The 19980-nt window shown below is 38.6% G+C and overlaps 2 protein-coding genes and 1 pseudogene across 3 annotated transcripts in view; 2 read left to right on the forward strand and 1 right to left on the reverse strand.

Annotated features, from left to right (window-relative positions):
• Positions 1 to 7138, forward strand: part of DHX9 (DExH-box helicase 9) — a 52072-nt gene extending 44934 nt beyond the window's left edge. Inside the window, exons 23-28 of one of the 2 annotated variants that reach the window (XM_021682770.2) lie at positions 382 to 543; positions 640 to 767; positions 2150 to 2379; positions 2714 to 2829; positions 3539 to 3739; positions 6459 to 7138. In XM_021682770.2, coding sequence (XP_021538445.1) covers positions 382 to 543; positions 640 to 767; positions 2150 to 2379; positions 2714 to 2829; positions 3539 to 3739; positions 6459 to 6825 — 1204 coding nt within the window. In that variant the 3' untranslated portion in view covers positions 6826 to 7138. The remainder of the gene's footprint in view (positions 1 to 381; positions 544 to 639; positions 768 to 2149; positions 2380 to 2713; positions 2830 to 3538; positions 3740 to 6458) is intronic. The other variant, XM_021682771.2, reaches the window with a different exon arrangement.
• Positions 7139 to 11643: 4505 nt separating this feature from the next.
• Positions 11644 to 12812, forward strand: LOC110574113 (annotated as a pseudogene).
• Positions 12813 to 18018: 5206 nt separating this feature from the next.
• SHCBP1L (SHC binding and spindle associated 1 like) overlaps positions 18019 to 19980 on the reverse strand; it is a 40060-nt gene continuing 38098 nt past the window's right edge. Inside the window, exons 9-10 of the mRNA XM_021682577.1 lie at positions 19093 to 19215; positions 18019 to 18270 (exon numbers count right to left, since the gene is read on the reverse strand). Of these exons, the coding sequence (XP_021538252.1) occupies positions 18019 to 18270; positions 19093 to 19215 (375 nt within the window). The remainder of the gene's footprint in view (positions 18271 to 19092; positions 19216 to 19980) is intronic.

Here is a 19980-nt window from a genome sequence, read left to right on the forward strand (position 1 = left end):
TTTCTCAAAAGAATTGCAGTTCGTCTCAGGAGCATAAGTAGTTGTCTTTGAAAGACAAATAGCACTAGGAAAACAGGTATATTTTATCAGGAAATTTTGAAGATTAAGAGATTTGAGAAGATGGGGAAGAGAATAAGGAGAGGGAAAATATAATACTTGGTCGTAATTTATGGTAAATATGCATCCATTAATTATCAGAGCTCCTTGTATTTTCCCTTTCCGCTTCTGGAGAGAGCAGCTGTAAAAGTTCTTTGTTAAGCCAATCTCAGTGTTAATAAAGTGGTATCGTAGCCAGTAAAGACTCTGACCCACAGTGACAGTACTGCTCGTAAACTGCTGGAACAAGAGCGTGACAAGACTGAATTTTCCTGTCTGTTTCAGTGTGGGAGATGCTGTCTGTACCATCTCTGCTGCCACCTGCTTTCCGGAGCCTTTCATTAGTGAAGGAAAAAGACTGGGTTATATTCATCGAAATTTTGCTGGAAACAGATTTTCTGATCATGTGGCCCTTTTATCAGTCTTCCAAGCTTGGGATGATGCTAGGTACGGGTTTGAAAGAGGGAAAGTTGTAAGTTGTGAGAACTGTCTCTAGTTGCTAATGTATTGGGGCTTTAAGAAATGACTCTTAATCTATTTTAGAATGGGTGGAGAAGAAGCAGAGATACGTTTTTGTGAGCACAAAAGACTCAATATGGCTACACTAAGAATGACCTGGGAAGCCAAAGTTCAGCTCAAAGAGATTCTGATTAATTCTGGATTTCCAGAAGGTAAGGCTCTCTAAAGATCTATCTGAAGTGACGTTTATGCAGCATGTGCACATTGACAGTGCAGTATATTTTAGCTTCAGACTTTAGACCCTGTGCTTTTTCTGTTCCTAGCTATTTCTTCATTCTTTGAACTATAATGATAATCAGTTTTTCACATTTATTCCGTCTTCTAAAAAAGGAAGCAAAAGGTTGTGATGCTCAAATTATAACATACTACACAGATGATTAATAGATGTTTTAAGAATTGTGCTACTTTGAGAGGTTTTTTTTTTTAGTCTCTTTTATCTTATGAAGAACAGAGGTGTAGCTTTTAGCAGTTGTAGTACAGAATAAGCAGTTTGTTGAATAACCTCAAATAGTGATTTGTGAAGTGATTGATCATTCTGCCCACATGTTCATGTTTAGACATGAAATTTACCATGTTAAATTTTAAGTGCCTTTAAGTAAGGTTTTAGTGTGCTGGCAGGTAAGAGGGCTTGGATAATGTGATGGATATATTAGTTGAGCTGTTGAACTTTTGTTCTCCAACTAGATTAAAATTCCTAAAATTGGGAATTGAAGCACATAACCAGAAATAGCTGTGTAGTTGAGAGTATAGTTGGGCAAGATGGCAGATTTTAAAAGGATATGATCTAAATAACTTACAGACAAAATGTTTTCCTCTGTTGCAAACTGACTTAAGTTTGTAGTTTTTTATCAAAATCAAGGAAAGAGGAAGGGCATATTTTGTGTGATAGGATCCTCACAATAATCCTGAGATGCAGGTATTGTTACCCTGTTTTATAGAAGAGGAAGCTAACACAGAGGTTTAAATTACTTGTCCAGATACATTCAGTTAGGAGGTGAGAAGATTAGAACTCAGGTTTTTCCAGCACAGAATATATCCATGCTCTCTCTTAGTGGTCACTGTCATACTTCCCAAACCATGATGAAGTGCTCCTAAAGCATAGTCTGGGTGAAAATATCCGCCCTCATTCCAGTGGGCTTCCTTGGATTGTTACTCTGTCTAGAAAGAACAGCTATTTAGGAACAGCAGATGGAATACTTTGTTCACCTATTGGTTTAGCTCACTTGGCGAGTAGATGATTAACCTGGGGGTGGGGGAGGTGGCTTTTTGTCATTAAGTAATCACTCCAAGCTTGGGTTGTGGTTGAGTCTATAAGAGAATGCAAGTATTTTAGTTTTCTTGCTGTGGAGACTCAGCAGAATTTCTCCTTGAACTTAATGTGGGTGTAAGAGTTCTGAGAAGACAGGAAATTAGACAGGTTATCTGAAAAAAGAGGTGGGAAGGAGGAGTCAGTTCTCGTAATTCTCTTAACTAGTTTACATGCAATATGAGGATTAGCCAGGTATCTGATATTTGTACCCCTTTCCTTTTACAGATTGCTTGTTAACACAGGTGTTTACTAACACTGGACCAGATAATAATTTGGATGTTGTTATCTCTCTCCTGGCTTTTGGTGTGTACCCTAATGTGTGCTATCATAAGGAAAAAAGAAAGATTCTCACCACTGAAGGGCGTAATGCCCTTATCCACAAGTCTTCTGTTAATTGTCCTTTTAGCAGCCAAGACATGAAGTACCCATCTCCCTTCTTTGTATTTGGTGAAAAGGTAAGAAAAGATTAGTTAAGAAAAATTTACGTTGAGGGGCACCTGCATGGGCTCAGTATGTTAAGTGTCTGACTCTTGATTTTGGTTCAGGTCATGATCTCGGCCCCGTGTCGGGCTCTGTGCTGAGCAAGGAGCCTGCTGGAGATGTTCACCCTTTCCCTCTGCCCCCCCCCAAAAGAAAAATTTACGTTGAAAATCTACATTGTCGTTACTTATTAGTGTGCAGTGGGAACATGAGTTTTAATTTTTGAAGCATAGTTCATTATCATTATATGGCAATTGCTTGGCAGCTGGACTGTCATCTGTTTCTTCTTGCCTCTTTTTTCATCTGCAGATTCGAACCCGAGCCATCTCTGCTAAAGGCATGACCTTAGTTACTCCCCTGCAGTTGCTTCTCTTTGCCTCCAAGAAAGTCCAGTCTGATGGGCAGATTGTGCTCGTAGATGACTGGTATGGATTTTCAGATGTGAACTCCAAACTGCATTCTTATAATTGAGGTGTAATGGGATTCAGCTGCTAATCTAACTTAATTTGTGAAAGAAACATGACAAAATTTCATGACATAAATGAGGTGTTTTATAACATTGTCTTTTCTTGGAGAGTGGATATCTTGGTAGTATAGTTCGTAGGTAGTAAGTCATACCATTGGAAGCAAATGCATTAGGCATTGAAGCCACATCTGCCCCCATGAATACTACCCTAGAGAATTGGAATTTAATTGGAACTGGGGTACCTCTTTCATGTACTCTGTGTGTTGGTTAGAGACTACTGGTAAGCATGTACTAACCACTTGACAAAAATGGAATAGATCTTAGTGACCCATCAGTAGGCTCAGTCATATTCCTGAAAACTCCAGCAATGTGAGTCTCTTCTTTCATTCTTTTATTGGAAGCTGAGTGATCTGTATTGCTAACAGTAGTTTGCTTGATAGACTTCCTGGTTTACAGTACCCGCCAGTAGCCAGCAGTGGGTTTTAAGAAGTTAGTGTAAGACTGTTACCATTCTTCATACCTGTGTTTGCCTAAGTCTGGGGAATTGAAAGTATTGGTACTTAGTAAGAAGTTAAATTTATTCCATCACTTACCATATGTGAAATTGAGAGACAGTAGTCTTTTGCTGTGTGTACCCCTCTTGAACTTTATCATTTTTCTCTGTTTAGGATCAGACTGCAAATCTCTCATGAGGCTGCTGCCTGTATCACTGCTCTCCGGGCGGCCATGGAGGCTCTGGTTGTTGAAGTAACCAAACAGCCTAATATCATCAGCCAGTTGGACCCTGTTAATGAACATATGCTAAACATGATCCGCCAGATCTCTAGACCATCAGCTGCTGGTATCAACCTCATGATTGGCAGTACACGGTGAGTACACAGTAACTTCTCTGAACCAAGCAGAGGACGATGATCTTATACTGGCCTAAAATTCCCACAGGTAGCTGATAGAGGCCTTGTTTATTTAAGTTAAAATTCTAGACAAACACTGAATATGAAATTTAATTCTGGTTAACACACTCAGAGAAAAGGTTTTTACTAAGTTTTATTTCTGTTAATAGTGTATCAGTGCATGTTGGAGATTTAAAGGGACTTTAAAAGTACATACAAAGTCCAGGGTGGGTCACATGACGGGAAAGTGACAGAGCCCAGACTCTTCACTTTCCACACTACTGTTTTGCCATCTCTAATGAAAAAATGTTGATTGAAGGGTTAAATTGCTGCTGCTTCAAATGAAAAGCCTCAAGGTTTATCTTAGTAGGGAAATGCAAGAATGTGACTGACTTAAAGAAGTGTGAAATTTCTCTTAATTCTTAAAATGTCTTATTTGGTTTGCTTTTTTCCACCTTTTCAATCTCCCTTTGCTCACAGTTCTTTCTTTGGAAATATTTGATACCTGCACAGAAGGCAGAGGATAGTACAGTGAACACCCATATAGTCTTATAACTTAAACTCACTAATCTTCCACATTCTGTGACGATTTCTTGCTTTCATACATGTGTGTAAACACACATACCTACTTTTACTTAATCATTTGTGACTGAGTTGCAGAGGTTATGACATTTTACATCAGTATATTTCATGCATCTTTTAAGCATATAACTGCAATACCATGATCACACCCCCAAAATTTAAGTGTTTAACAATTGTCTAATATAAATATTAAAAATTTTCTAATTATCCAAAAATATTCTTTAATCTCCCTTTCAAGGAACAGTTACTGCTTTCGGTTATAAACTGTTAATAATTTTAATATATAGAACTGCTAGAATTCATAAAGCATTCTGGGTCCCATTTTGCTATGATTTACTTTTTAAAATTTATTAATCATACACATAGTATTCATTGTGTGCCAGGCACTGTGCTGAGTGCTTTTCTGATCTTAACTCATTTTAATATTTGCTCTATCTATGGTGTAGGTAGATCTTTGTCCCCTTTAATATGAATAAGGAAACTAGCACAGAGAAGTTAAGACCCAAGGCCATACAGCTAGTGAATGGTAGGACTGGATTCAGACTAAAGCAGTAATGGCTCCTGAAACAGTGCTCTTACTGTGCTATACCTTACTCCTCCAGTGGAGAATTATTGAGCAGTCTTCAAAAAGAAAGAAATAATAAGTGTGTGTCATAGGTAGATGTGGTGCTCATAGGTATTTAGAAGAGAGTTTACTTTTGGCAGGAGGGATGGTGAATAAGGAGGCTTCACATACAATCTGCTCTGTGGAGGACAAAAGTCCAGAACCTAGAAAGGATGGGATAAATACAGGAAAGAGTTTAGGATGCATGAATATAATGGTGGCTTGAATTACAGTAGAGAGAATTGAAATGGGGAGGAGTAGATTAGACAAGTTTGCAGGACCATCAGGAGGAATTGGTGATGGATTGAAATGGGGGGAGCAGGGCAGTGAAGGAGTGAAGACAGATCCCAGCTATATTTCTAACTTGGACAACTGCTGAATTCATAGTGCTGGTCTCTATAAGAAAAGCTGTGCAGGAGACTGTTGAATCACAGATCTGTACCTCTGAAACAAATAATGCAATATATGTTAAGGAAAAAAAAAAAGATAGGAGGGGAAGATGAAGGGGGGTAAATCGGAGGGGGAGACGAACCATGAGAGACGATGGACTCTGAAAAACAAACAGGGTTCTAGAGGGGAGGGGGGTGGGAGGATGGGTTAGCCCGGTGATGGGTATTAAAGAAGGCACATTCTGCATGGAGCACTGGGTGTTATGCACAAACAATCATGGAACACTACTTCAAAAACTAATGATGTAATATATGGTGATTAACATAACAATAAAAAATAGAAAACTCCTATAAAAAAAGAAAAGAAAAGCTGTGCAGGAAGAATAAGCAGTTTGGGGTGTGCTGAGTTGGAGGGTTGTTAAGTGAGACATCTTGATTATGCAATTTTTCTTTTTCTTTTTTTTTTTAAGATTTTATTTATTTGACAGAGACATAGCAAGAGCAGGAACACAAGCAGGGGGAGTGGGAGAGGGAGAAGCAGGCTCCCTGCAGAGCAGGGAGCCCAGTGCGGGGCTCGATCTCAGGACCCTGGGATCATGACCTGAGCTGAAGGCTGACGCTTAAGGACTGAGCCACCCAGGTGCCCCTTGATTATGCAATTTTTCATTACCCCTCATTTTCTTTATTTGCCACATGAAACATTTATGTGTAAACAAATCACCACAGGCATTTTTCAAAAACATACTTCAGAGTTAATGCAGGAAAATACGTGGTGATAAAGATCAAATAACACTGCCAACTCCGGGAGCCTCTTCCTTACATATCATTGCTTTCGTAGAATGCTGTATAGCTGAGGCTCAGTGAAAGCGAACCATCCATCTTAAGTCGTAGGAAGATCTTTGAGAATGAACCAGAAAGAACTTTAGACAAACATACGGTTACAGTAGATGCGTTCTTCTGTATCTATTATGGAGTAACAGATTTATTTCATTTCAGTTTATATTTGTGCACTTGGGTTTGTTCCCTTTGTGTATTAAATTTCCAAATATGACTTTATATTTTATGACTAGTTGAGATGTATTAAGGAATCTTTGCTAAAGTGGTGATTTTGTACTTTTCCTAGGTATGGAGATGGTCCACGTCCTCCCAAGATGGCTCGATACGACAATGGAGGTGGATACCGACGGGGAGGTTCTAGTTACGGCGGTGGGGGCTACGGCAGCGGAGGCTACGGAGGTGCCGGCGGCTACGTCGGTGGTGGAGGCTACGGCGGCAGCGGCTATGCTGGCGGCTCCAACTCCTATCGCGGAGGCTATGGCGGAGGCTACAGAGGAGGTGTTAGTGGTGGCTATAGAGGTGGCTCGGGAGGAGACTATAGAGGGTCTAGTGGAGGAGGCTACAGAGGAACTGGGGCATTCCAGCGAGGGGGTGTCCGAGGGGGCTATGGGGGTGGTTACTTTGGACAAGGAAGAGGAGGTAGTGGCTATTAAAACGTGTTATGTCAGTGCCTATGCATAGACAGTTTAAAAAAAAAATGCATGCTACCTGTTTTCCCAAGTTGTTTATTTGATGCCAGTAAGTAAACCCATTTTCCGCCCATTTTGTGGTTCATTATAGTTTAAGGAAACCAAGCATATAGATACATTAGTGGTTTTGTTTATATTATGTAAAGTACACTGATTCTAAAACTACCACAGTTTGTATTTTTTCTTTAAGGAGTAAAGATTTGCCTTTAAAATTAACTTGATATTTTCTTGGCTTTAGTTTATTAATACAATAGAAAATAAAGTATTATACCAAATACGGGCCATGTAGTTCATTGTTGACATTACACGTTAGAATAATTTTGCAGTGCCGGTTACATCTATTTTAAGCGTCACAGGAAAAATTGTACTTTCTGTTTTCCAGAGTATACCAAGTGATACTGTTACTTGTAGTATTTAGAGTAAATAGCCTTGAAATAGAATTGTTCTTCCAGTAAATACTGGCCAGTGCACAATTTCACATGGACCTCTGCCCCTGAATAAAACTTTTGACCTAGGCCTGAACATTTTGACTTTTTCCCAAGCTTTGTATTTGAAAAATCTAAGACCAGGTAAGCATTCTCTTTTCTAAGTTAGTTCGCAGTGTAAAAATTAATTTTAATTAGAATTAAAAATTAACCCACAAAGTTCTTGAATTAAGGTTATATTTAGTCGAAGAATGAAGGTAAGTGAAGCTTCACCAATGCATCAAGTTTATTTGAGTAGAGATGTTTATACATTTATAACATTTTATGGTTTTCAATAAATTTTCACGTTTCTCATTTGAAATAGCATAGTACAGTAAAGATCACAAAGGCTGGGGCGCCTGGGTGGCTCAGTCGTTAAGTGACTGCCTTCGGCTCAGGGCATGATCCCGGGGTCCTGGGATCAAGCCCCATATCGGGCTCCCTGCTCAGTGGGAAGCCTGCTTCTCCCTCTCCCACTCCCCCTGCTTGTGTTCCCTCTCTCACTGTGTCTCTCTCTGTCAAATAAATAAAATCTTTAAAAAAAAAAAAAAATCACAAAGGCTTTGGATTAAATAGAAGTAGACTCATATCTTTTTTTTAATTTTATTTTATTACGTTAATCACCATACATCATTAGTTTTTGATGTAGTGTTCCATGATTCATTGTTTGCATATAACACCCAGTGCTCCGTGCAGTACGTGCCCTCTTTAATACCAATCATCAGGCTAACCCATCCCCCCACCCCCCTCCCCTCTAGAACCCTCAGTTTGTTTCTCAGAGTCCATAGTCTCTCATGGTTCGTCTCCCCCTCAGATTCCCCCCCTTCATTTTTCCCTTCCTGCTATCTTCTCTCCCCCGCTCCTTTTTTTTTTTTTTTTTAACAATGTATTATTTGTTTCAGAGGTACAGGTCTGTGATTCATCAGTCTTAAACAATTCACAGCGCTCACCATGGTACATACCCTCCCCAATATCCATCACCCAGCCACCCCATCCCTCCCACCCCCCACCACTCCAGCATCCCACAGTTTGTTTCCTGAGATTAAGAATTCCTCATATCAGTGAGATCCTATGATACATGTTTTTCGCTGATTTGACTTATTTCGCTTAGCATAATACCCTCTAGTTCCATCCATGTCGTTGCAAATGGCAAGATTTCAGGGTTTTTTTGTTTTTTTGTGTTTTTTTGATGGCTGCATAATATTCCATTGTATAAATATATACCACATCTTCTTTATCCATTCATCTGTCGATGGACATCTAGGCTCTTTCCACAGTTTGGCTATTGTGGACATTGCTGCTATAAACATTGGGATGCACATACCCCTTCGGATCCCTACGTTTGTATCTTTGGGGCAAATACCCAGTAGTGCAATTGCTGGGTCGTACAGTAACTCTGTTTTCAACTTTTCGAGGAAGCTCCATACTGTTTTCCAGAGTGGCTGCACACCAGCTTGCATTCCCACCAACAGTGTAGGAGGGTCCCCTTTCTCTGCATCCTCACCAACATCTGTCATTTCCTGACTTGTTAATTTTAGCCATTCTGACTGGTCTGAAGTGGTATCTCATTGAGGTTTTGATTTGGATTTCCCTGATGCCAAGCGCTGTTGAGCACTTTTTCGTGTGAGTAGACTCATATCTTAAAGCTGCTCTAGGACACATGAATTATCTTGGGCAAGTTATATTTTGCGTTCGTATCCTTTTCAAAATCTCATTCTATATATGTCCTTTAGATAACCTACTGTTGATCAGCTGATGACTCCTACCTATTTGCAGAGTCTCAGATCTGTATGTCCAACTGAGATTTCCTTGCAGAGCATCAGATCATATTAACAACTGCTTGCTGGACATACACTGCTGCTAGATACCCCATGGAAATAAAGAACTCAGCAGTTTTCCAGACTGAAGAAAACCACCTAATTCAACCTGTGACCTATACTCTATTCCCTGTTCAAGTATGTGTGGTTTTTTTGTTTTGTTTTGTTTTAATCATGGGAGTTTCAGCTACTTAATTGCCAAAGCCTTAATAAATTACCACATGTAGTTAGTTCTACTCCCAAAACACCTTCCAATTGTGCTTTTTTTTTTTTTAATTTTTTTTTTTAAAGATTTTATTTATTTATTTGACAGAGAAAGACACAGCGAGAGAGGGAACACAAGCAGGGGGAGTGGGAGAGGGAGAAGCAGACTCCCTGCCGAGCAGGAAGCCCGATGCGGGACTCGATCCCGGGACTCCAGGATCATGACCTGAGCCGAAGGCAGTCGCTTAACCAACTGAGCCACCCAGGCGCCCCCAATTGTGCTTTTATAAACCAACTACCTACTCTGTTCAGGCTGTCATTAACTTGGATGTATAGTGATGCAACAGCCTCTTAACTGATCTTCCTGCTGGAAGTCCTCCTGTCTACAATCCATTCTCCATACTACAGCCAGAGTAAATGTCCCCATTCAAAGCTAATACCACCACCACCACCCACTCCTGGCCTAAACCAGTGATTCCTGCTCTAGCCTCAGTCCTCCTTACCAACCATACTGAACTTCTAGCCTTATCACTGGACCATGCATTCTCTTGCCTTCATGTTGTGAAAACTTGTACCACAGAAAGTATAAATTGAATAATGCCTCGCTTAACTGGTACTCAATTCTCCAATAACTTCAACTAAAAGTGAGAAATCAAAAGATGACTAAAATGGTTGAGAGAGATGTCAAATTACATTCTCTAAAGCTTGAAAACGACTTAGGCATAGTTCTAATAGTCTTTGAGTCTTTAGCTAAAAATCTAAGGACGTGCCTGTGCAGATTTCTAGAACTCTTTGTGGCTGCCTCCTCTCTATTCTGCCCCACAAATCGTAGCTACCCTCCCTAAACCGGCCTCTCTCTCTTCAGCTCTGTGAGACTGCTTGTGCTCTGCTTCGTTCTCTCTTCCTCTGCCGTGATCTATCAAAGTGCCTCCACACAGAAAGGCAGGGTGGCTCATCTCATTTGTTCCCCTTAATTTGGTGATCACTGTTCTGCATTGTTTGATGCCTGAAAGCAGTTGATTCAGATACATACACACACACATATACATATGTAGAGATACATAAAGTGTGTATGGAGATAGCTTTTAAAAAATAGATCATTTGGTTTTCTAGTTGTTTACATGGGAGTGGAGAGGAAAATCAACTATCAGACTGTCATCGCTGTAAGTGGAAGTCAACTTAAGATGATTTTAATTGTCAGTCCATTATAACATCATATCCAGAAATCATTCCTTCAAAAGAATGATCAGATTTATGGAGCAGAAGGCCATATAGAGTATTTTTTGTGGCATATTAATACCTGGAGATTTCAACCAATGTGCTGTGTTTCTCAAGCATCCCTCTACAGTCTGCCTAAAACAGAATATTCAGTTTAAGGGATGTTGCAGCAGGTGCAAGATGACTGGAAAGTGTTTCCAAAACAAGAGCCAGTTGTACCCCTCTCCCATTCAGGAGATGAAAGGAGCTAGACACAGTATGGGGGAGAGAATTTGGAAAGAAAAAATATGTAGATCACCACACACATACGTTGGGGTTTGGAAATACAGTGGGAGTTGGCACCGACAAAATTGGGTCTGCCCTTCTAGAAATTTAGGCAGGGATGAGAATGGACCTGTTCTGTGATGGCATCTTCACTGTGTACTTAGAAGCTTGAAGATTATAGCAGTGACAACCCAACAGCTTTCTTTGGGGCTGAGGGTGATGTAGAAGGGAATTGTAAATTTCCTTTGGGCCCAGAGAGAGGCCGAAAAGTTAACTGGGGGAATAAGTTGATGTGCCATTTCCAGGAAGCCATGCTGAAGAGACTGTTGGCACTGTGTTCTTTAGCAGCAGCTACAGTTTGATGGGATTTCCCATGCTGTGGAGCTGCACATAAAACCCTTGGGACATCACCTGTACCAAAGGAACAGACCAGGAGAACGTGAACAGTGTGTCAGTTTAGGGTCAGCACAGATGAGAAAGAGGACATCAACTGTGGCAAAGCCCATATTTGAAAGCCAGTTTCCCTGCCTCTGATTCTAGAAGCAGAATTGGGATCGTAGGGCAGTAAAGGACACTAGAAATGGAATTTTGAATTGCACTGGAACTGACTGACAGGTTTTGGTTCTGACTAGAAATAAAATTCCTGAATTCCACTGGATTTACCCGAAAGATTGGCCAGAAGACAGGAAAGTTACTTAAAGTGTATTTGTGTGCCTTTGCTATTTGTGGACTGTCCCATTAGGTGTAGTGTAAAAGGTTTCTGACTCAGCCTCTTCCTTTTGGTCCCATATTGAACTTGAGTTGAAAGAGGGGAGTCCGGTCTCAAAATGGAGGTAAGACCGCCGCCCGGTCACCCCCAGCCCAACTCTGGCCGTCATCGCCGCTGCTGCCGGGGGGAGGAGGGCCATGATCCAAAGGAACCAGAGCAGTTGAGAAAACTGTTTATTGGTGGTTTGAGCTTTGAAACTACAGATGATAGTTTGAGAAAATTTTGAAAAATGGGGTACACTTACAGATTGTGTGGTGATGAGAGACCCCCAAACAAAATGTTCCAGGGGTTTTGGTTTTGTGACTTACTCTTGTGTTGAAGAGGTGAATGCAGCAATGTGCCCGACCACACAAGGTTGATGGGCGTGTAGTGGAACCAAAGAGAACTGTTTCTAGAGAGGATTCGGTAAGGCCTGGTGCCCATCTAACAGTGAAGAAAATTTTTGTTGGTATTAAAGAAGATACAAAAGAATATAATTTGAGAGACTACTTTGAAAAGTATGGCAAGATTGAACCATAGAATTATGGAAGACAAAGTGGAAAAAAAAGAGGATTTGCTTTTGTAACTTTTGATGATCATGATACAGTTGATAAAATTGTTGTTCAGAAATACCACACTATTAATGGGCATAATTGTGAAGTGAAAAAAGCCCTTTCTAAACAAGAAATGCAGTCTGCTGGATCACAAAGAGGTTGTGGAGGTGGATCTGGCAACTACATGGGTTGTGGAGGAAACTTTGGAGGTGGTGGTAACTTTGGCCATGGTGGAAACTTCGGTGGAAGAGGAGGCTATGGTGGCGGAGGTGGTGGCAGCAGAGGTAGTAATGGAGGAGGTGATGGATATAATGGATTTGGAGGTGATGGTGGCAACTATGGTGGTGGTCCTGGATATAGTAGTAGAGGAGGCTATGGTGGTGGTAGACCAGGATATGGAAACCAAGGAGGCGGATATGGAGGTGGTGGTGGAGGATATGATGGTTACAATGAAGGAGGAAATTTTGGAGGTGGTAACTGGTGGTGGTGGGAACTACAATGATTTTGGAAATTACAGTGGACAACAGCAATCAAATTATGGACCCATGAAGGGGGGCAGTTTTGGTGGAAGAAGCTCGGGCAGTCCCTATGGTGGTGGTTATGGATCTGGTGGTGGAAGTGGTGGATGTGGTAGCAGAAGGTTCTAAAAAAAATTCGTAAGAAAAGGGCTACAGTTCTTAGCAGGAGAGAGCGAGGAGTTGTCAGGAAAGCTGCAGGTTACATTGAGACAGTCGTCCCAAATGCATTAGAGGGACTGTAAAAATCTGCCACAGAAGGAACGATGATCCGTAGTCAGGAAAGTTACTGCAGCTTAAACAGGAAACCCTTCTTGTTCAGGACTGTCATAGCCACAGTTTGCAAAAAGTGCAACTATTGATTAATACAATGTAATGTCAATTAGATGTACATTCCTGAGGTCTTTTATCTGTTGTAGCTTTGTCTTTTTCTTTTTCTTTTCATTACATTAGGTATATTGCCCTGTAAATTGTGGTAGTTGGTACCAGGAATAAAAAATTAAGGAATTTTTAACTTTTCAATATTTGTGTAGTTCAGTTTTTCTACATTTTAGTACAGAAACTAACAAAATGCAGTTTTGAAGGTGTTTCCTTGTGAGTTAACAAGTAAAGAAGATCATTGTTAATTACTATTTTGTATGAATTTTGCTAAAGTTAACTGTAAAGAAACACCTGCTGACTTGCAGTTTAAGGGGAATCTGTTCTCCGCATTTCCAAACCATGAAATGAATGGGCTCTGACGTGGAGAGAATAGATATTTGTATGTTTGCAATGTGTGTTTTAGATAAATAGAATTGGGTATTTAAATTAGCATATTTGTGAATTTAATAGCATTAAGATTTACCTTCAAATGAAAAAAATCTCAAAATTCAAAAAAAAAAAGTTTCTGACTCATGTGGGTAAAATTTACTATTGAATCTTTCAGAGCTAACTGAGGTTATCAGATGACTTCAGTGATGATTTAGCTTTTAGTAAAGAATCTACTTCCTGGGAACGAATTAGGGTGGCAAACTGGAACAAATTGGTCACCCTAGTATTACTGTTAATGGGTGATGAGTCAGGAATTTCTAAACTTTGAAATTGCGTATTTCCTTCAAACCTAGAAATATAAGTATAGAGGCAATAAAGGAAATTGTCTATGTAATTCAGTGTTTAACACTTCTGACTTTAACTGGTAAACCTATATTTAAACCTATATTTAAAACCTGTATGTAAAAATGTAAAATAACTATAGTGATTATTTTTAATATTTTAGTAATTCAAATGAAAATTTATAGTCTTTAAAATAATAGGAAGGGCACCTGGGTGGCTCAGTTGGTTAAGCGACTGCCTTCGGCTCAGGTCATGATCCTGGAGTCCCGGGATCGAGTCCCACATCAGGCTCCCTGCTCGGCGGGGGGTCTGCTTCTCCCTCTGCCCTCTTCCCTCTTGTGCCGTCTCTCATTCTCTCTCTCTCAAATAAATAAATAAAATTAAAATAAAATAAAATAATAGGAAATACAGTAAGATTTGGTTAACCTTCTGATCTAAATAAAATTTAAGTTTTTTCAGCATTAGTAATAGTTTTGAGCATTTTCAAAGTAACCTAGTATTTCTAATGATACCTGTCCAAATGGCTTCAGAATTTTATTGGTAAGTAAAGGAAATGTGCATCTTATGCTGCCGCAAAATCTGAAATCACCAAAAAATTTGTATTGTCATAATGTTTAGTATTAAAATACTGAGTTACAAAGTTGCCTGAGTTTTCTATGGAACAAATCAGAGTGTTCTCTAGAAAAAGCAACATATTTTGTTAAAAGACAACTGTTTGAGGTTTCAGTTGAACAATAATATGTGAAAGGAAACTTAAGTGTTATCCAAATCCGTGTTCATAAGCTTCTGTGGACTGAGAGGCTCCTTTGAGAATATGATGAAAGCTGTAGACTGTCCACCAAAAGGCAGGTACATAAAATTTTTCTGACTTAAAATCTCAGTAATTCACAGACTCTTGACACCTGTCTTATATATTCCAGTTTAAGAACACCTGATTTGGTTCAATCACTGAAAGTATAGTATATTTACATAGTTTTCTCATTTTTCACTTTAATACTGTGGAAGAATTAGACCTGTCCTCAAATGCAATGCTTTCTGTAACTCTTCAGTCTAGAAGATAACACATATGCACTTTGGGACAGATATCTTACCAAGAATGGCCACTTGATCCTATAATCAGAGCAACTTTTCTGTGCCCTGTGCTGCCAGAGGAATGTCTTTCAGTCTTTTGATCTGTAGCCACCTGCCATTTCACTGCTTCTACTTCATAAACTGACAACAGGCGCTAGCATTGTGGGTCCCATTCTGCTCTTCAGTTGAGGCTCTACCCTAGCTGCTGCTGGCGTGGTAATGGAACAAAGGAAGTCTCCACTCCCACTGCCAGTCTCTTACGAAAAGCAAAAAGGGATTCAAATTCATCCCTTTTCATTCCACATTGCAGGCCACTCTTCTAATCTTGATTTGTCCAGTCTACACCTTCAGAATCCTAACCTTTTCATCCCCAGCAACTGTGATGAGATATCCTTAAAAGCCCTGGATTGTAAATCTTATTTCCGTTTTTAGCACAGGCAGAGAGCCACTAGTATCATTCTTTACAACTAAGTTATTACTTGGATTGCACAGACAGTGTGGGATGTAATGTTCCTAAGACCCAGAGCCTATATTCTCCTAAGAAACTTACGGTCTCGTAGGAAAGCCAGTTATGTGCACAAAAGGGAAGGGCGGAGCAGAAATACGGAACCTTCCCTCCTTTAGGTTCTAAATTAGAATCTCTTAAATGGATACAAGCTATGCATTGGGTAGTTGTCCTGGTGGAGGAAACTTTTTCAATCCCATTTGAGGAACAGACTTAGGATTTGTCTTCCCTTGACCTAGAAAATTGGTTAAGGTAAATGGTAGACTAACGCCCCCCACCAAAGATGTCCACATCTAATCCCCAGAACCTGTGAACACACACCTTACATGGCAAAAGGAACTTTGCAGATGTCATTGAAGTTGAGGACTTTGAGATGAGGAAATTATCCTGGATTATTCAGGTAGGCTATATCTAATCACATGAGTCCTTAAAAGTGGAAGAGTGGGTCAGGGCAGTGAGACAAGAAGAGGCAGGAGAAATTCAAAGCAGGAGAGGGACTCAATGCCTCTGAAAATGGAGGAAGGAAGCCATAACCCAGGGAATGTAGTTGGCCCTCAGCTGACAGCCATCAAGGAAACCTCTCAATCCTACAACTGCAAAAAGTAACCCTGCCAGCCACCCAAATGCACAGGAAAGAAAGTTCCTGTCAACACCTTGAATTTAGCCCAGTGGGACCCATGTCAGAATTCAACCTACAGAACTGTAAGATAATAAATTGGTATTAAACCTTTAAATTTGTCATTTGTTACACTGGAGGGGAAAGTAGAGATGGGAAGGTGAAGGAGAAAACTTTGTCAAAGACCAAATTTCTTAGAAAATCTAAAAAATGCTTTTACGTGCTTGAGAGACGTGAGAATAGGAAAAACAAAGAACAAAACCTACTCTGAAGTGGGCCTGGAAAAGAGAAATTGGTTGGAAACCAATGGCAGCAACACATAAAAGGCAGATGACCAGTGAGTGAGCAGTGTGCTCAGGAAAAGCTCTTGCTGTTTTTGCTGACTCTCAAAAGATCCTTTGTCCATCACCTCTTCCTGAAGCCAGAAACAGGAAAATCCCTCCTCTTACAGCTCATTTAATTCATTGTAGAAGGACTGTTCTTGTTAAAGCCTCCATGACAATACCTGAAATTATCTCATGTAACCCAGTTAATAAGACCTTGTGTAAAAAAAATTAATGAAAAGGCTGTTGATGAAACTGAAGAACCACCATGCCTTATTAGACTCTCAACCTCAAGAGATTCTCTATGGCAACACAGGGTCACCTTTGAAGTTACAGATAACATGAAATAAAAGTCAAATTGAGGAAGGAAAATAAGTGTGTGAGCCTGAGTGCTTATTTCCTTTTATATACAAAATCAAAAATAAAATACAATATAAGTTCTGCTTTGTGAAAAAGACCATTAGTTATATCTTAGGAAATGAACCCCCTATTTTAGAGGACACATACCCATCCAATTTAAAGATAACTCTTAAAAAAATAAAGTTAATTCCTAGCTTCAGTTGCAGTTAGGTGGAGCCATGTAATTAGATTCTAGTGGGAGGGAGGCATGTAAGTTGGAACAATGTGTGTAACTTTGTAGAAAGGTCCTATCCCTTCTGATGCATGGCTGGAATTTAAACAATGGCTTGAGCTATTGCTCAATTGCTATCTTGGCCCATGTGGTGATTTTGAATGGAAACCATATAATGGTAAGACAAGATAGACATTTGAATTTTTTTAAAGATTTTATTAATATTTGAGTGAGAGCACAAGTGGGGAAGGGCAGAGGGAGAAGCAGACTGCTGAGCAGGGAGCCTGATGCAGGGCTTGATCCTAGGACCCCGGGATCATGACCTGAGCCGAGGCAGACACTTAGCCAACTGAGCCACCCAGGCGCCCCAGACATCTGAATTTCTAACATGGAACACCTACCTACCAACTCTACACTGAGTACCAACATGCATTATCTATTAACCCTATATTTTAGATTACCTCTGGACTTAATATGAGGAAGAAATATATTTCTATGTTCTTTTTTTTTTTTTTTTAAGATATTATTTGAGAGTGAGTGGGAGAGAGAGGAGCAGGGGGAGAGGGAGATGCAGCAGACTCTGCTGAGGAGGGAGCCCGGTGTGGAGCTGGATCCCAGGATTCCGGGATCATGACCTGAGCCGAAGGCAGACACTTAACCAACTGAGCCATCCAGGCACCCCTGTTTCTATATTCTTTACTTCTTTTATTTTGGATTTCCTTATTTGCTGCAGTTGAACCTGATTCTATATAATATATAGTGAGTGCTATAGTGCTGTCTTATTCCAGTCCTAGCACAGATAAATAGGTGAATCAGGAATTGGCTATAAACCTGTTTTCTATTATCTACATAGAACACCTAATGCTTATTGGACTAGGAGTATCAAAAACAATGTTCAAAACCACATTTGCTTTAGAATTAAGTAGTGATGATGGTGGTACCTATATACTAAAAATATACTAAATACTGTTAAATTATACACTTTAAAAGGGTGAATTTTATGGTGTGTGAATTATATCTCAAAACTTACTTTAAAAAGTTAAAATGAATCATCCAATGAAAGCATTCAAATGTTTAAATATTTTTTAATTAAATAGGTTTTGAATTTAATTAAAACTGCCATTTCTGTGGGATATGAGAATTATTTACTAAACAAATCTCTGAAATATAAAACATTAACATAAATCCAGATGCTTTAACTTGTGACTATTCTGATATCCCCCTTCAAGTTTGCTTCTATTTTATTGTTGTTCATCTCCAGGTTCAGATTCTGCATTACCCTAGAGAGCATACTGTCATCTTTTTTATCCCCTGAAGCTGCCCCTTTGTTGAGGGCTTCCTCTGCTACAATAAAATATTGTTCAGTTGGTTGAAGAATGCTTACACCATAGCCATTGTTGTTGTAAATATGATTATTAGTCATCTTCAATTTTGGTGCTGGAAGAACCTGTTAAATTATTCAAGGAAATTAGTTTTTCAATAATTTCTATAAAAATATGAACTGTAGAATTTATTCTTAGGTTTACATGTTTCTTTAAAACAACTGAATCTGTTTTGAGCAAGCGATATTTTCCTCACACTGATTACTGTAATAATAACCAAGGAAATCTCTAGTGTTGAAATATTAAATGAAGTTTTTAATTTATTTTATACAACAATATTTCATGAAGCTTTTAATGTAACAAATATGAAAATAATTTCAGATATCAAAAATGATAAATTTTGAAATAATAAAGTAATTTCAAATAATTATATGTAACCTAGAATTCTAGGGAAAAACTTCATTACATACATCTCGAGAGGGGCCTAGAAGAGTAGAACTAATAGAAGTAGAAAGGAATGGGAAGGCATTTCACTTACAAATTATTGTTGTTGTAATTGGTTATTTTAATTGCCTAGCTTAAATTATTTTATAAACTTTGAAAGTAAGACTTAAATATTTCATAATATATTTATTATTTTTATTTGCTTTACTTTCCAAAACGTATTATAGATCTGCCCAATGAAAAATCTAGAACATTTTTATAAAAGCAAAACTATCCACTTTATCAAAGTTATCTGCTAAAATTTAAGTTGAAACTATTAAATTAGAAAGCTAAACTTGTTTTATATCAGCCATCATTTAAACCATATTTTAATTATCTCTACTATTCTTTTCCAAATCAGTAACATTTAGACTAGACTTTGTCTAGAAGTAATTTTTTTAGTATTTTTGTGATAATTATTCATAATTCTTATAACAACTGTGTATTAAGAAATATGAGAATACCTTCATATTAATTCCACCTAAGGTGCTTTTTGAATTGTCACTGGTTCTGAGGTTATTACAGTGATGAATTTCATTTCTTTCTAAAATGGCTATGCTCCCAGGATACAGTTCAACACCAGCACCCTGTAAATTAAAAGCAAATAGAACAGTCTCAAAACACACATGTACCTCTCCAAAATTTTCTTTAGATTTTGTAATTCTATTTTAGCACTCTCAACACACTAAGTTACACAAAAATATGATAATTCATGTAATGATTTATTGTAGAGATTATGTTTAAAAACATTGAAAACTAGTATTATCTGTGTTAGAAGATCATTGGGCCTAGAAGGAGGGTTGAGGTCACATAGTCTCATTGAGTCACATTGCTCTCACACCCAAATGAAATCTCTAGAAGGGAGCCAAAAATCTCTTTAAGCAGTTCTTTCAATTGTTATAAAAATTAATTTATATATATTGTAAATCCCTCAATGCTGCTAATGTTTACTTCCTCAGTTTAGTGGAAATTAAGTCATTCTATTAAAAAAAAGAGTCCTATTATTTTCATCCTTTATTCTTTCTTTTCATTCAATTTTCCAGTATTTTAATACTTTTTGTGATTGTTATCTGAAGATCCAGACTCATTTCTTTTTAAGTAAACAAGTTAACTGACTCATCCGTTTTGTAGCCACCAATTCCTAGATTTAAAAAAAAATCACATTTAAAGCCAGTAATTCTTTACTTTGGACTTAACTTAGTTCATTTTTCCTATGTGTGCTATGACACTCTGTACTTGTCCTCATTTTATCAGTTTCTAAGCTTGATTATAACTCAATTCAAAGATGAAGTAATTGTTATCCTTTGCATATTAAGATCACTCAAAGTTATTTATTGTCATATAAAGCTGTT

This window comes from Neomonachus schauinslandi, chromosome 6 (assembly GCF_002201575.2).
Source record: "Neomonachus schauinslandi chromosome 6, ASM220157v2, whole genome shotgun sequence".
Taxonomy (NCBI): Eukaryota; Metazoa; Chordata; class Mammalia; order Carnivora; family Phocidae; genus Neomonachus; species Neomonachus schauinslandi.